Source organism: Callorhinus ursinus, unplaced genomic scaffold, assembly GCF_003265705.2.
Source record: "Callorhinus ursinus isolate GAN/ISIS: 27379988/994484 unplaced genomic scaffold, GSC_fseal_2.0 scaffold9, whole genome shotgun sequence".
Lineage (NCBI taxonomy): Eukaryota > Metazoa > Chordata > Mammalia > Carnivora > Otariidae > Callorhinus > Callorhinus ursinus.
In genome coordinates, this window is record NW_027397071.1 from 29,775,110 (window position 1) to 29,791,739 (window position 16,630).

Genomic DNA, 16,630 nt, shown 5'->3' on the forward strand with positions numbered 1-16,630 from the left:
CTGAATATCGCCTCGGATTCACTTCTCCCCATGTCCTACCTTCCAGGAAGTGGTAGCTTTTCTGTTCAGAGTGTTGTTGCTATTCTTTTCTTCGATCTCCTGTTGAGTTCGTAGGTGTTCAGAATGATTTGATCCCTATCTAGCTGAATTCCTGGGACCAGACGAAATTCAGGTCCGTACTCCTCTGCCATCTTGCTCCTCCTGCAAGGTATATTTTTATCACCAGTATTTTAAACATAAGGCTTGGAAAGAGTAACTGAGTTGTGCAAGGTCATTCAGCTAGTAAATGATTGAGGCATGACTTGAATCTAGACTAGACAATTGCAAAACCATTGTTCTTTTCATTTAATTATACTTTCTCTTAATAACTAATAATCTCAAAGTTAAAGTGCCATTTTTAGTACTTAACTTTATTTACAGAAAATAACTTATTTTCCTCAAACAAGTCAGTCATGACATATAAAATCAGTTTGCTTCCCTGTTTTCCAGAAATCCCTATTATTAATCTGTTCTGAAAGATTTGAAAATGCAAAATTGTGAAGAAAGCTAAAATTGATTTTTATTTAGTGCTTATTAAACAACTTAAATATTTCAATCAGGACATAAAATATGCTTTCTTTCTTCCCCAGTATCTAATGTTAATTACCTTTTCCATGTGAATGGAATGGTGTTTTCTTTTGTTGTAATGTAGTGTGATAGGGCAATAAACCAAACTAGACATCCTGTTTTAATTTTCATTTAGTTTTTCATTTTACTTATTTTGGGGGACTTCATATAAATAGCCTTTAATTTCTGATTATAACAACAGAACCAGAACTATTGAAAAGAATTCCAATTAAAAAAAATAAGTGGAAGTTAGTTTTTGATGGATGCTAGTAATATAATAATAGCTGTTAAAATATTTGAACAGTTCAGGAAGGAGAATGCCCTCAGTCTGAGGTTGAATAGAAATAGTACTTATCTCTTAATACTAGGAAATACATGAACGGTTTTTATCAAGTTAGGGGAGAGGAGAAGAAAAAATACAATTAAAGGAAAATGGACAGCTTGAAATATATAAAGAGCATTACAAAACTTCAAAATGACTGTAATATAAGAAAAGAAGAAAGTTTCAAACAGTAGTTAATATCAAGAATGAGAAATGAGAAAAAATGCTGCATGAAAATGAGGCTCATTAGGTCATGCTACTTGTTAATGATAGGGCTAGTACTTTAACTTTGATATGTCTAATTTCAATGTTTGTACTACACTTTAAGGCAATATTGAATGAACATTTGTAAAATGGAATATGTGTTTGCTCTAGAGACACCAAGAATAATTCCATGTCAGCGGAGTGCTCAGTAACAATTAAGTGTGAAAGATGAGTGAATGTGTTAACCATATCCCAAATGAACATTTATTCTGCCCCAGTTGATTGTTAAAGTAAAAAAGATGACATAAAGCATTACACAAGGAAGTAAAGTAGTAGTTTCTTATTTCTTATTTGATATATTTAATAAGTAACATTTAAAGAACTCAGAACACTTTAAAATGGATCAGTTTTTGCTTTCCTACTTTGTTTTGCAAACCATTTAAGTCTATTACTGACTTCCTGGTATGCTATATTTGGTGTAAGGCAGATTTATTACTGAATATACTAGAAGGATCTCATTATAACAGTTTAACACATTACACAGATTCTTGCTATAAGTCTTTTAAAAGAACATAATACTGTCAGTGCTTTAATTTTTCAGGGCAAGTCTTTTGAAATGTGTTTGAACAAAACTGTCGCTGTTGGTCTCCAAACCCTAAATTGAATTCTGCCTTCAGCAGTAAAAGTAAAGTTAGATAAAAATTACCCACAAAACTACTAGTTATGGTCCCTGTAAAAACCAGATACAGTGGCTGTAACCATAAGTCACAGACTTCCTGTTGCCATCCCTGGCCAGATTAAAGAGGACACTTGAGTTTCAACTCTCACCCCTGCTGATTAGGGTGAGGGGATTCATGTTACTTTAAAATCATCATTAGCCGGGAACTGGGGACTGAAAAGAAAAAGCCCTAGTGTGGGAATCTTAATGAGATTCATGAGAAAAGATGTGTCTATTAGATGTCTAACATCTTGGCATTGTTTTCCAAGGGTCCACCAGGTCCAGCAGGTATTCCAGGTCCATCAGGAAAGAGAGGTCCACGGGTAAGTAAATGGGCTCCGAGTCCCACTTGCTGTTAGGATTAGTAACTTTGCAGTATGTTTTTCCTCATATTGTACAGTATGTACTTCCTTTGGAAACCTGCCTGGATCTTCAAATGTAGCCCTACCTTTGCCAATTCAAGAGAAACTCAGGAACATGTGCAGCTTGTTTATTTGAGAGTAAACACCCAGCCAAAGCATTCTCTGTGAACATGCCCAAGAAGGATTATCAAATTTGTAGATTAGTGGCTCTTCTGGTGCTACTTGTAACATTACTCTTAGTTATAAAGTGATCTCATCGGTAATTGATAGTTCAAGGTGGGGTTCATTTGCTTTGGGTAATGAAGAGGAGTGGGCTGCCTTAAAATAGTACATTCCTGGATTACATAGTGGAAAATGCTGGAACAACTGACTAGAAAAATAATTGTCCTGAGGAAAAAGCTGCCGTAAGCATCAGCAGTAGTTTCTCACATTACACAGGTCCAACAAAAGATTTACTGCTGTGTTAAAATTCATTTCTTTCAAAACTAAAAACAAAAAAAACCCCAAAAAAACCAACAACAATGTGGACTTTTACTAACAGAAATTCCTCAAAGAGCCAGAAAAGGAATTTTGACTGTGTGTTATAAAGACAAATGCACATGCCACGGACAATCCACTTTCTTTCTATCCTGATTTTTATCTATCATACACACAACATAATGAGAAATCATATCCTGAAATATTACTGTGAGCCACCCATATTCACAACAAGCTCTTATCTGTATGAGGCCTCAGGAATGCTCCCTGGTGGTAGTTGTTTAGCATTTGGTTTACTTCTCTCTACTTGATGATCTGTCATGTTCCTCCCAGAGTCTCTCGTCAATGCGCCCACTCTCCTGTAGCTGGCACACCTCTTTCATCCTCCTTGCTCTCTGTGTGGATCCTACTCTTCTGAGGGACTGGATCTCTCTCTGTGCTAATTCCATTCCCTTTCCACTACTGAGGCTGTTCTCCCACAGTATGACCTTCAACGTCTGAGTCCAGCTATTTTCATGGTACAGCAGTTACCTTCTCTAATTTCTTTTTTTTTTAATTTATTTGTCCAATCCTTTCTTTAAGGAAGGAACACTATTCCTCCTCTCAAGACTATTGTGTTCCTAATTTGTGTTCCTAATTTTATCTCCATTCCATTAGGAACATTTGTGTTCCTAATTTTATCTCCATTCCATTATTTAACTTAAAACTTGCCACTTTGCATTTTTTCTCTCCTGAGATTTTATCTCATTTGGCAACAACCAACGAATTATCCTTTAAAAAATAAAACTCGAACTTTCACTGACATTAATTTTTCCTAAAGTTACTGTCCTGGCTCACGGTTTCACTATTGAGCTTTGTAAAATAATAGTTTATGCCATTGCCCTACATCTCCATCAATAAATCATTTGTAAATTCCCATAAATTTTTCTATCTATTTTATTAAAATTTATGTTTTGAATGTTACAAATGACATATGCCATAACATCTAATCTTTTTCCCTTAGTTTTAATCTTGCTAGTTATACCTCCAATATTGCTATTGCTGATGCCCCTCTCCTTTCTGAAACACAATGCTCTATTAATTCAGAATTGAAAAGACAGAAAAATAAGTAATTATTAACTGTATGTTATATGTTAACCTAGAGGTATGGCTGAAAAGCCCAGAAGTGGGCACCAAACCCAAATGAATATAGGGGTCTGCAAACCAGGAAGGCTTTTTGGAGGTGAATCTTAGTTCCTCTACTTGTTGGTTCTGTGAGCTTAAGTTTCTTCCTTTGTAAATGGGAGTAAAAATAACCACCTTGCAGGATTGTTATAAGGATTAGTAATAAGAAATATAAAGCATTAACACAGTTATCTATGCATAGTTGGTAAATAGAAGCAATTACTGACAAATATTTATTAAGTATCTAATATGTTCCAACTACTATGCTGATAATATGAAAAACAGTCCGTTTTTAAAAAAAATTTCAATCCTAGAACTAAATAGCATGTCATAAGATAGTTAAAATAGCAATAAAATATTTAACTAACAGATTAGAACAGTGTAAGAAATGTCCTAAAGCAATGTACAATTAATTGCAAATGAATTTTACATGTAGCAATTTCTATGGAAGTTAGTAGGAAAGAGAAGTCACTTTATGATAGATAGTGCAGCTAGGATTTAAAAATGAAGTGGGATCTTAGTTGACGCTTGAAGAATGATTTGGGTGGCTGTAGGGGGGCAAAGTGAAATGAAGTAAGTCTTTAAGGCATACATAATGGCATAAGCAAAAACCCAAGTGCAGAAAGGGTTAGCTCATGTTGACAGAAGAATAAACATTTGCACTTTCTTATTTTTAGGTTTCTTACTCTGCACAGCTTTTAGAAGTAGCACTATGCAATATGGCTGGAGATAGGGGTGAAAAATGAAGGAGGTAACCATTTCAAGGCAGTGTTTTGAATGAAAAGAAGGAAATATATACTATAATTAGTGTAGCTTTCTTTTCCAAGATGAAATATCCAACATCTAGGAAAAAATAAAGAACTTTGTGGGGGCAAAGAAAAGGTGAAATACGTTTTAATGAAATTATGCTATGTAATATTTATCTGAACATTGCAATAAACACTGTTTATTTGTATCTACATCTGTTCTAAGAGTGATCTGACCTTTTTACTATTTGCAGGGCATACCAGGGCCACATGGAAATCCTGGGTTACCTGGATTGCCAGGTCCAAAGGTGAGTGATGACTAGTGAGTATCACATTATTTTCCTGACATTATTAAAGAAGGTCCTTAACTTTTTTTTTAAATTGAGATATAGTTGACATAAACATTATACTAGCTTCAACTATATAACATAATGATTCAACACTTGTACATACTGCAAATAATCACCACAGTAAGTCCAGCCACCATCCATCACCATAAAAAATTACAAAAAATTTTCTTTCTTATGTTGAAAATTTTCATGAGCCACTTTCCTGGCAGCCTTCAAATATGCATGCAGTACCATTTACTGTAATCACCATGCCACACATCATATCCCCATGACCTATTTATTCACAACTGGAAGTGTGTACCCCCTTTCCATCCCTGCAACCACTACTCTGTTCACTGAATACGTAAATTTTGTTTTATTTGTTCACCTGTTTTGTTTTTTAGGTTCCACATATAATTGAGATCATACAATATTTGTATTTCTCTGTCTGGCTTATTTCACTTAGCCTAATGCCCTCAAGGTCCATCCATGTTGTCACAAATGGCAAGATTTCATTTTTTCATGGCTGAGTAGTATTCCTTTGTGTGTGTGTGTGTGTGTGTGTGTGTGTGTGTGTGTGTGTGTTTACACCACATCTTCTTTGTCTATTCAATCATTGATGGACACTTAGATTCTTTTCATATCTTGGCTACTGTTTTTTTTTTTCTGATAAAATGCCCAGAAGTTGAATTGTTGAATCATATGGTAGTTCTGATCACTTTTTATTTTATATTATTGACTATATTCCCTATGCTATATTTTTCATCTCCTTAAGTTATTTATCTTATTACTGGAAGTTTGTTATTTTTAATTTTTTGATGAAACTCCATACTGTTTTCCATAGTGGCTGTACCAATTTACATTCCTTCCAACAGGGCATTTGGGTTCCCTGTTCTCCACATATTTACCAGTCTTCACTAACACTAGTTATTTCTTGTCTTTTTGATAATAGCCATTCCAACAGGTGTGAAGTGATGTCATTGTGGTCCTGATTTGCATTTCTCTGATGATTAGTGATATTGAGTACTTTTTCATGTGACTGTTTGCCATCTGTATTTCTTGGAAAAAATGCCTATTCTGATCCTCTGCCCATTTATTAATCAACTGTTTTGTTTTGATGTTGAGTTGTATGAGTTTGAATATATAATTTGCAAATATTTTCTCCAATTCAGTAAGTTGCCTTTCATTTTTATGATGATTTCCTTTGCTGAAGCTTTTCAATTTGCTCTATTCCTACTTGTTTATTTTTGCTTTTGTTGCCTTCACTTTTGGAGTCAAATCTAAAAAAAAATTGCCAAGAATGATATCAAGGAGCTTACTGCCTATGTTTTCTACTAGGAGTTTTATGGTTTCAGGTCTTAAATTAAAGTCTTTAATTCATTTTGAGTTTATTTTTATGTATAGTATAAGGGAATAGTCTAATTTCATTCTTTTGCATATGGCTGTCCAGTTTTCCCAACACCATTTATTAAAGAAACTGTCCTTTCCCCATTGTATATTCTTGCCTCTTTTGTTGTAAGTTAATTGGCCATACATACATGGGTTTATTTCTGGGCTCTTTATTCTGTTCCATTGATCTATGTGACTCTTTTTAAGTGAGTACCATATTGTTTTCATTATTATAGCTTTGTAATATAATTTGAAATCAGGGAGCATGAAGCCTCCAACTTTGTTGTTCTTCTCCATATTGCTTTGGCTATTCATGGTCTTTTGTGGTTCCATACACATTTGAGGATTATTTGTTCTGTCTTTGTGAAATGTGCCATGGGAATTTTGACAGGGATTGCATTGAGTCTATAGATTGCTTTGGGTAATATGGACATTTTAATATTAATTCTTCCACTCCCTTAGCACAGAATGTCTTATATTTATTTGTGTCTTCAATTTCTTTTGTTAATGTCTTATAGTTTTTAGCATACAAGTCTTTTACCTCCTTGGTTAAATTTATTCCTAGGTTTTATTCTTTTTGATGCAATTATAAATGAGATTTTTTAAAATTTCTCTGATAGTTCTTTGTTAGTATATAGAAATGCAATAGATTTTTGTATGTTAATTTTTTTACCCTGCAGCTTTACTGAATTTATTAGTTCTAACAGCTTTCCAGTGGAGTCTTTAGGGTTTTCTATATATGCTATCGTGTCATCTTCAAATAGTGATGGTTTTACTTCTTCCCTTCCAATTTGGATGCATTTTATTTCTTTTTCTTGCCTAATTACCATGGCTAGGACTTCTAATACTATATTGAATAAAAGTAGTAGGAGTGAGCATCCTTACCTTGTTCCTGATCTTAGAGGAAAGACTTTTAGCTTTTTACCATCTAGTATGATGTTAGCTGTGGGCTGTCTTTTATAGCCTTTATTATGTTGAGGTACATTCCCTCTATACCCACTTTGTTGAGAGTTTTTATCGTAAATGGATGTTGAATTTTATCAAATGCTTTTTCTGCATCTATTGAGATGATCTATGATTTTTATCCTTCATTTTGTTAATGTGGTGTATCATTTTGATTGATTTGCAGATGATGTCAAACCATTTTTGCATCCTTGGAATAAATCCCACTTGATGATCCTTTTAATCTATTGCTGAATTTAGTTCACTACTATTTTGTTGAGGATTTTGCATCTATGTTTATCAGGGATATTGGTCTGTAGTTTTCTTTTTTTGTGGTATCCTTGTAAAATAAGTTGGGAAGCATTCTCTCCTCTTCTGTTTTTTGGAAGAGTTTGAGAAGAATTGGCATTAACTCTTCTTTAAATATTTGGTAAAATTCACCACTGAAGCTGTAGCTCCTAGATTCTTGTTTGTTGGGAGGTTTTCGATTACTGCTTTAATCTCCTTACTAGTAATCAGCCTATTCAAATTTTTATTTCTTCATTAGTCAGTCTTAAAAGATTGTGTTTCTAGGAACTTATCCATTTCTTCTTGGTTGGCCAACTTGTTTGTGTATAATTGTTCATAGTAGTCTCTTATGATCCTTTGTATTTCTGTGGTATCCATTGTAAATCTTTTTTTTTAATTTTATTTATTTGAATCCTATTTTTTCTGAGTTAGTCTAGCTAAAAGTTTGTCAACTTTGTTTATTTTTTCAAAGAACCAGCTCTTAGTTCATTGATCTTTTGTTTCCCCCCGAGTTCCTTGAAGTATAAAGTTAGATTGTTTGAGATTTTTCTTGCTTTTTGGGGTAGGCTTATATCACTATGAACTTTCCTCTTAGAACTGATTTTGCTACATCCCAAAGATTTTGGTAAGTTGTATTTCCATTTTCATGGTATTTTTTAAATTTCTTTGATTTCTTCATTAATGCATTGGTTATTCAGTAGCACATTGTTTAATCTCCATATAATTGTGATTTTTCAGTTTTCTTCTAATTGATTTTTAGTTTCATATCATTGCAGTCAGAAAAAATGCTTGATATGATTTCAGTCTTAAACTTATTGAGACCTGATTAGTGACCTAACATATATAATCTATGCTAGAGAATGTTCCATGTGCGCTGAGAAGAATATATGTTGTGCTGCTTTTGGATAGAATGTTTTGTATATATCTATTTAGTCCAGCTGGTCTAATGTGTCATTAAAGGCAAGGCCATTGTTTCCGTATTGATTTTTCATATGAATGATCTATCCATTGAGGTAAATGGGATATTAAACTCTCCTATTATTATTGTTGATGTCAATTTCTCCCTTTAGGTCTGTTAATATTTGTTTTATATATTTGAGTGCTCCTATGTTGGGTACATAAAGACTTACAAATGTATATCCTTTTGTTGGATTGACCCCTTTATCATTATGTAATGTCCATCTTTGTCTTTTATTATAGTCTTTGTTTTAGTCTATTTTGTCTGATGTTAAGTATAGCTCCCCCAGCTTTCTTCTGGTTTCCATCTGCATGGAAATTCTTTCTCCATCCCTTTGCCTTCAGGTTTTGTGTGGTTTTTATATCTGAAGTGAGTCTCTTGTAGGCAGAAGAATATAGATAGGTCTTGTTTATTCAAACATTCAGCTACTCTGTGTCTTTTGATTGGAGTATTAAATCCATTTACATTTAAAGTAATTACTGATAGGTATGTACTTGTTGCCTATTGTTAATTGTTTTCTGACTGGGGTTTTTATAGTGACTCTCTGTTCCTTCTCTTGCTCTCTTCCATTGTGTTTTCATGACTTTATTTAGTATTGTGCTTAGATTCCATTCTTACTGTCTTTTTTATGTCTAGCAGAGGATTTTGCTTTTTGGTTAATGTGAGGCTCACGTGTAACATCATATACATACACACACACACATATATATTTTATATATATGTATATAAAACAGTCTTTTTGAAGTTGATAGCAATTGAAATTTGGTCAATTTCTAAAAGTCTACATTTTTACTCCGTCCCACATCTTATTTTTTTGATGTGACATTTTACATATCTTTATTTCATGTGTCCCTTAACTCACCATTATAGTTATTTTTACTCCTTTTGTCTTTTAACCTGTGTAGAAGTTTTATAATAATCCACTCCTTTCTATATATTTACTTTTACCAGTGAGATTTATACTTTCATATGTTTTCTTGTTATTAATTAATGCTCTTTCTTTTCAGCTTAAAGAAGTCCTTTTAACATTTCTTATAAAGCCAGTTTAGTAGTGATGAACTCCTTTGGCTTTTGCTTGTCTGGAAAACTCTTTATCTCTCTTTCAGTTCTGAATGATAATCTTACCAGTAGAGTATTCTTGGTTGGTTTTTTTCCCTCTGAGCAGTTTGGATATATTATGCCTCTTTCTTCTGGCCTGCAAAGCTTCTGCTGAAAAATCTGCTGATACTCTTATAGCAGTTTCCTTGTATAGAACAAGTTGTTTTTCTCTTGCTGCTTTTGCAATTCTATCAACAAGATGTGTAACAATGAGAGAAAAGACAGACAACTTTTTTTTTAAGATTTTATTTATTTATTAGAGAGAGCAAGAGAGTAAGAACACAGGGAGAGGGAGAAGGAGACTCCCTGCTGAGCAGAGAGCCCAATATGGGACTCGATCCTGGGACCCTGGGATCATGACCTGATCTGAAGGCAGATGCTTAGCCAACTAAGCCACCCAGGCACCTCTGAATCTCAAGTTTTAATATTATATTTAGTAGTGTGGCTATATTTTCACTATTTATAACTATTCACCAATAAAGTATTTTTATGTAACCATATATGAGGGACTTTTAAAAAGCCCTACTTTTAACTTGTAAGCAACTAATTAGCCTTTTTGAGGACTTAATCTTATAAACTGGAATATTAGTCTTCAATTTATATTTAACTTAATAATTTGACAACTATGTCCAAAATAGGCAAAACTGACCATGATTTGTTTTAATTGCACGTATTTGCAGAGAACATTAGATTTGTGACAGGTGTTAAAAATTACCACCGTGTCTTAATGCATCCAAAAAGCTTGTAGGGTGTGGTTTTATTAAAAACTTTCCTAAATATTTACCATGTACTTTAGATTAATCAAGGTCAATAGAACATTCAAACTTTATAATCCTCCTATAATTTTTTTTCAAGATAATGCAAAAAAGGCAGAGTGCAAGGTTTTGATGATACATTTTGACATGCAGTCATAGGATTTGTTTTCCTTTGGGGAGTAAAGATTTCTTCTAATTTAAGAAATTTTAAAGTATAAAGATAATCCCAAATATTTTTCTTTTCTTAGTTATTATTTAGCAAGAATAGGAGGTAGAATTGTTGGCCTCTAAGAAAACTGTGTAAAAAGTTATCTTGTTTCTTGCACAAAGAAATAATCTGTCCACTTCAAAAGGAAGCTACATGAATCTATGGAAAGAGCAAATTAATGCAATCGCGGTTTAGAAAGTTTTAACTGAAATAGAAAATGACAATGCATAATGGAATCTCTATACAAACATATTTGGATTAATGCATCTTATAAAAGTCGTTAGAATGAAAAGTTACCTTTATAAGTTAAATGATTTAAAGCACACAAAGCATCTGGTAGAATGCTTGTATATAGTTGACACTTAAGAAAATGTTATTTTTCTTTTCTTGAAGGAGCTACTTATGAGGCAACTAGGAAAATTAGAAATGTGACTTGCTAAAAATACCACACTTCTTATTTGGTAAATAAAAAAAAGTAAGTCTTGTGAATTTTATGAATGAAAATACCTTAAGATAGTATATAAATATGTTCTATTTATAAGGCTATTTTAAAATTTATAAGAATAAAGCTTATTTTGCTAAAATATTCTAGATTGATGCAAAAACTAATCCATTTTATTTTCTGTTTTGCTTTTACAATAAAATTGGTATTTATCATAAAGGACAGGAAATGTAAACTGATCTTGGTAGTTCTCATCTCTTTTCAGACAAAATGAGTTCTCACTTATGTGTTGGTCTTTCTTAATAGACTTTTAGTTGTTTGAATGCAGGGGCCAGAACTTATTCATTTTTGATTTGTGTCTAGCCCAGTGCCCAGCATATGTTGGGCACTCAATAAATGTAAAACTGAACCAAAAAGCTGAGTTAATATTAGTAACAAGGCACTGGTATCGTAAGAGAAGAACTGGTACTTACTAAGCTTCTAATATCTGACAATTATTTTATGTCCGGCATCTCATTCAGGTTCATTTCAATTAAAAGTACTATTCAGAGTAGGCTTTATTACCTTCTTTTTTTTTCTTTTAAAGATTTTATTTATTTATTTGACAGAGACACAGCAAGAGAGGGAACACAGGCAGGGGGAGTGGGAGAGGAAGAAGCAGGTTTCCCACGGAGCAGGGAGCCCGATGTGGGGCTTGATCCCAGGACCCTGGGATCATGACCTGAGCCGAAGGCAGATGCTTAATGACTGAGCCACTCAGGTGCCCCGGCTTTATTATCTTCTGCTTTGCACAGAAGAAAACGTACCTAGAGAGCTAAGTACTTAACAAAGGTAACACAACTTGTAACTGGTAGAGTTATATTCAGAAGTGAAACTGTCTTGGGGCTCCTGGGTAGCTCAGTCATTAAGCGTCTGCCTTCAGCTCAGGTCATGATCCCAGGGTCCTGGGATCCAGCCCTGCATCCGCATCTGTATCCGGCTCCCTGCTCCGCGGGAAGCCTGCTACTCCTTCTCCCACTACCCCCCTGCTTGTGTTCCTTCTCTCACTGTGTCTCTCTCTGTCAAATAAATAAATAAAATCTTAAAAAAAAAAAAAGTGAATCTGTCTTACTCTCTTCCTAACACCAGGTTGTCTCTCAAAATAGTGAGTAATTAATTTATAAAACACTACCTGAAGGATGAAGGCGAGTGGGGTAACCTAATGGAATTTAAAGACTTTATGCATTCATTTAACAATAGTAACAAAACATGTCTATTCCAACATTCCAGCTTATTCTGTGGATACTGATAATAACATATAAAGATGAACTGCATAAAGAGTGAAACTGATCTCTAGTCCTTGAGAACTATGTTGTTAAATTGTTAAATAATAGAATGAAGTGTCACACAAAATTTTAGTGGTCACATACCAATTTTTTTCAGCATTAGTAACACTAGTATGATTAAAAATAAAGACTATTGAGCTCATTAACTAAAATCATTAGCTGAAATCAGGAGACTAATGGTAGAAACAATGTCCTTCTAAGAAAAATCACAAGAAAGTAAATTCCAATATGGACAATAAGTATCAGAAAAAAACTCCTTGACATTATTAGTCATAAGGGAAATGCAAATACGGTCAGAATTAATTACCACTTCAAAATCACCAGACTGGCTAAAATTAAAGTCTATAAACACTAAATGTTGGTGAGGAGCTAGGGCATCTGAAACTCATACACACTGCTAGAGGGAGTATAAAGTGGTACAAGGACCTAGAATATACAGTTTGGCAGTTTCTTATAAAGTTGCACATAACCTACCCTATGACTCAGAAATTATATTCCTAAGTATTTACCCAAGAAAAAAGGAAATAGTATGTCTGAAAAAACTGGAATTTCATTGCAGCTTTATTTACAAAAGTCAAAAACTAGAAACAACCCAAGTTTCTAACAATAGGAGAATGGATAGACCAATCTTAGTTTATTCATACTATGCTACTCAACAGTAAAAAGGAGCTAAATACTGACAGGCAGCAACATGAATGAGTCTCAAAAACATTGTACCGAATGAAAGAAGCATAACACCTGAGAATACATTGTGTATGAGCATCCAGAACTCGCAAAACAAACTTATAGTGGAAAAGATCACAATAGTAGTTTCTCTGGGAATGGAGGTTGACTGAGAACGGGCCCTTAGGAACTTTCTAGGGTGATGTCAATATTTTATATATTGATAGGAGTATGGTGTATGGGTATATTCATTTGTCAAAACTCATCAAATGATAACACTTAAAATCAGAGCATTTCACTGTGTATAAAATATACTTGAATAAAAGAAAGGGATAAAAAATAAAAGAGTACACTAGGGATTTTACCAAAACTTTGGATACAGGCTGTTTTGAGCTTGATTAGGTTTCATATTCTCTCCCTTTAAATTATTTGTGGAGGGAATGATCATGTTGGAGAGTGTTTTTACATAAATAAATTGCTGTCACAAAAAAATAGAAGAAAGTAAATTCCTTTTCTTATTTACTAGCGACAATAGCTTTTTTTTTCCTTGTCAGCAAATGCCATCTTGGGTAACAGTTTATCATATTTATCTACTTAATGAACTTTATTTGCAGGGTGATGAATATTTTTATTACTATTAATTAAACACATGATTAGTTATGCAGTAGATCTTTAAACCTGAGTAATGAATGCAAAGTCTATATCTTCAGCCTACCATATACTTACAATTCTAGTCCAGGCAATCTATTTGTGGTCAAGATAGTTCCTTTCCTAAAAACACTTCTTAAAGGAAACTTAAAACCTTCCCATAAACATTCACAGTTTATATTACTTTAGTCAAGGCCAATAGTTCCTTCAAATTTAATCCAGTTATTGAGAAAGACAAATACCATATGATTTCACTCACATGTGGAATCTAAAAAAAAAACAAAAAACAAATGAATAAACAAAAAGCAGAATCTGACCAATAAATACAGAGAACAAACTTATGGTTGCCAAAGGGAAGAGGGATGGGCAAAATGGGTGAAGGGGAGTGGGAGATACAGGCTTCTGGTAATGGAATGAGTAAGTCATGTGAATAAAAGGCACAGCATAGGGAATATAGTCAGTGATATTATAATAACATTATATGGTGACAGATGGTAGTTACACTTGTGGTAATCATGGCATGATGTATAAAGATGTTGAATCATTATACTGTACATCTGAAACTAATGTAACATTGTGTATCAACTATACTCAAAAATTGTTTTAAAATTAAATTAGATAAAAATAATCTTTACCAATAAAACAAAAAATCCAAGTTTAATCCAGTTATATGAATCATCTAACCTTAATAAACTACAATAACATTGTCCCATTAGTAATATTAAATTAAATGTTATTAATAATACTTAATACTGAATCCCAAAGAATAATCTTAGTGCTTTTTCTTTTCCTGGTTTTGACCCAAAGTCCCCATGTCTTCTAAACTAGAAGTCCCATTTTCTTTACATGTGAATAAATAAATGTATTAAGCATAGATGCTGACCCATTTTAAGAATTTTTGCTGAATCAAATCGCTATGAAAAATGTTCAGTCCAGCATTTTGTGTTTTAAAATGTTGAAGACTGAGGTGCTTCTGTTATTCTGGTCAACATAGGGATCATCTTATAAAGGACCAGAAAAAATAATATGACCCTTTCTTTTGATTCTATGCTTGTGATTTCAGTTAAAATATGACTTAAATGTGTTAAAAATGCTAACTTCTGGGTATCAAAGATTATGAGGGTTATATCAGAAGGATTCTGGAGCCAGTTTGAAAGACTTCCATTAGCCAAAGAGTGATGTGATTTGAACATCATTAAGGATAATAATTGCAGTGGATTGAATCCCATCAAGTATCTCTAAATCCATGAGTTATAATGATGCTAAATACAAACAGACAGACAAACCCTTTCTGGTCACCTTTAGAGGATGCTAAGGAATTACATCTCTGAAATTATCAAATCCTCTCACACCAACTGGGTATTCAACTCTGAGTTAGTGTCAGACTCCACAGACTTCAGGGCTCAGTCCCACAGGACTGTCTATACTTGAGACGACAGCCATAGAGGAGTTGTCCAGGCTGCTTATGTTTCTGTCTGACTACCAATTCAAAGGTTCCCACAGCCCCCCACTCCCTCAGGTTTAATACTGTGCTAGAACAGCTCACAAACTCAGGAAAACAGGTTTCCAAGATTATTATAAAAAATACAGCTCAGGAATACCTAAATGGAAGAGATGCATATAGGGCAGGGTATGGAAGGTGAGGGCTTCGAACTTCCATGCCCTCTCCAGGTGTGCCACCTTCTGGGCACATCAGTGTGTTCACCAAACTGGAAGCTCTTGGAATCTCTTTGTTCAAAATTTTGTGTAATTCAGTCTCTCACCCTCCTCCCCCCCTCCGGCCTCCTCCTAAGTTCCCACCCTCTAGCCACTTGTTTGCCTTTCTGGTGACTAGCCTCCATCCTGAAGCTATCTATGGGTACCACCATGCGTCACCTCATTAGCATAAGCTCAGATGTGGTTAAAGGGGATTGTTATGAATAACAAAAGACACTTGTATGACTCAGGAAATTCCAAGGGTTTTAGGAGGTCTGTACCAGAAACCAGGAACAAAGACCAAATATATATTTTTATTATGCCACAGTATCATTATTTTGAAAAATGATAAATAGAAGAAAAATAAGGGGAAGGAATAAAAGTTTTCTTATAAAATTATCTTGCTTTTTTTATAGAAATTAAGCTCAGGACAACCAAATAGTCGATGAAAGGTAGTTTCTTTTTATAGAAAAAGCTAGGAAATGAGGGAAGCATGTTAGAATTTAAAATTACTGTTTTTGCAACCCTGATGAGGAAAGGGTGGCAGAAAAATAAAAATAACCCAGTAAATCCAAAGGCCTTGAGGCAGGAGGCTGCTTGGTGGTTTTGAGGATAAACTGAATGAGATAAATCCTGGAAGATAGGTCGGAGAGATAGCCAGAAGCCAGATTATGGAGGCCCTTGTGTTGGCAGGATTTCTCCGCCTTTAGTGCCCATGGTTCTTGGTCATGTCACTTCGAAGAAGGAAGAGGTAGACCAGACTAAGATTGGTGGGCAGCAAAGAGAAGTTTATTGAGCAATAGTAAAAAGCTCCCTGAGAGGGAGGAGACCTGAGATGATTGCCCTGGGAGTTTCTAAGTTCAGGGTTTGTTTTTTTTTTTAATTTTTATTGTTATGTTAATCACCATACATTACATCATTAGTTTTTGATGTAGGGTTCTATGATTCATTGTTTGTGCATAACACCCAGTGCTCCACGCAGAATGTGCCCTCTTTAATACCCATCACCAGGCTAACCCATCCCCCCACCCCCCTCCCCTCTAGAACCCTCAGTTTGTTTTTCAGAGTCCATCGTCTCTCATGGTTCGTCTCCCCCTCCGATTTACTCCCCTTCATTCTTCCCCTCCTGCTATTTTCTTCTTTTTCTTTTTTCTTAACGTATGTTGCATTATTTGTTTCAGAAGTACAGATCTATGATTCAACAGTCTTGCACAATTCACAGTGCTCACCATAGCACGTACCCTCCCCAATGCTTATCACCCAGCTACCCCCCCCCCCCCCCCCCCCCCCC

The 16,630-nt window shown here is 34.4% G+C and overlaps 1 protein-coding gene across 1 annotated transcript in view; it reads left to right on the forward strand.

The window, feature by feature from the left end:
- COL24A1 (collagen type XXIV alpha 1 chain) overlaps positions 1-16,630 on the forward strand; it is a 415,211-nt gene that overhangs the window by 71,718 nt on the left and 326,863 nt on the right. Inside the window, exons 6-7 of the mRNA XM_073896005.1 lie at positions 2,120-2,173; positions 4,854-4,907. Of these exons, the coding sequence (XP_073752106.1) occupies positions 2,120-2,173; positions 4,854-4,907 (108 nt within the window). The remainder of the gene's footprint in view (positions 1-2,119; positions 2,174-4,853; positions 4,908-16,630) is intronic.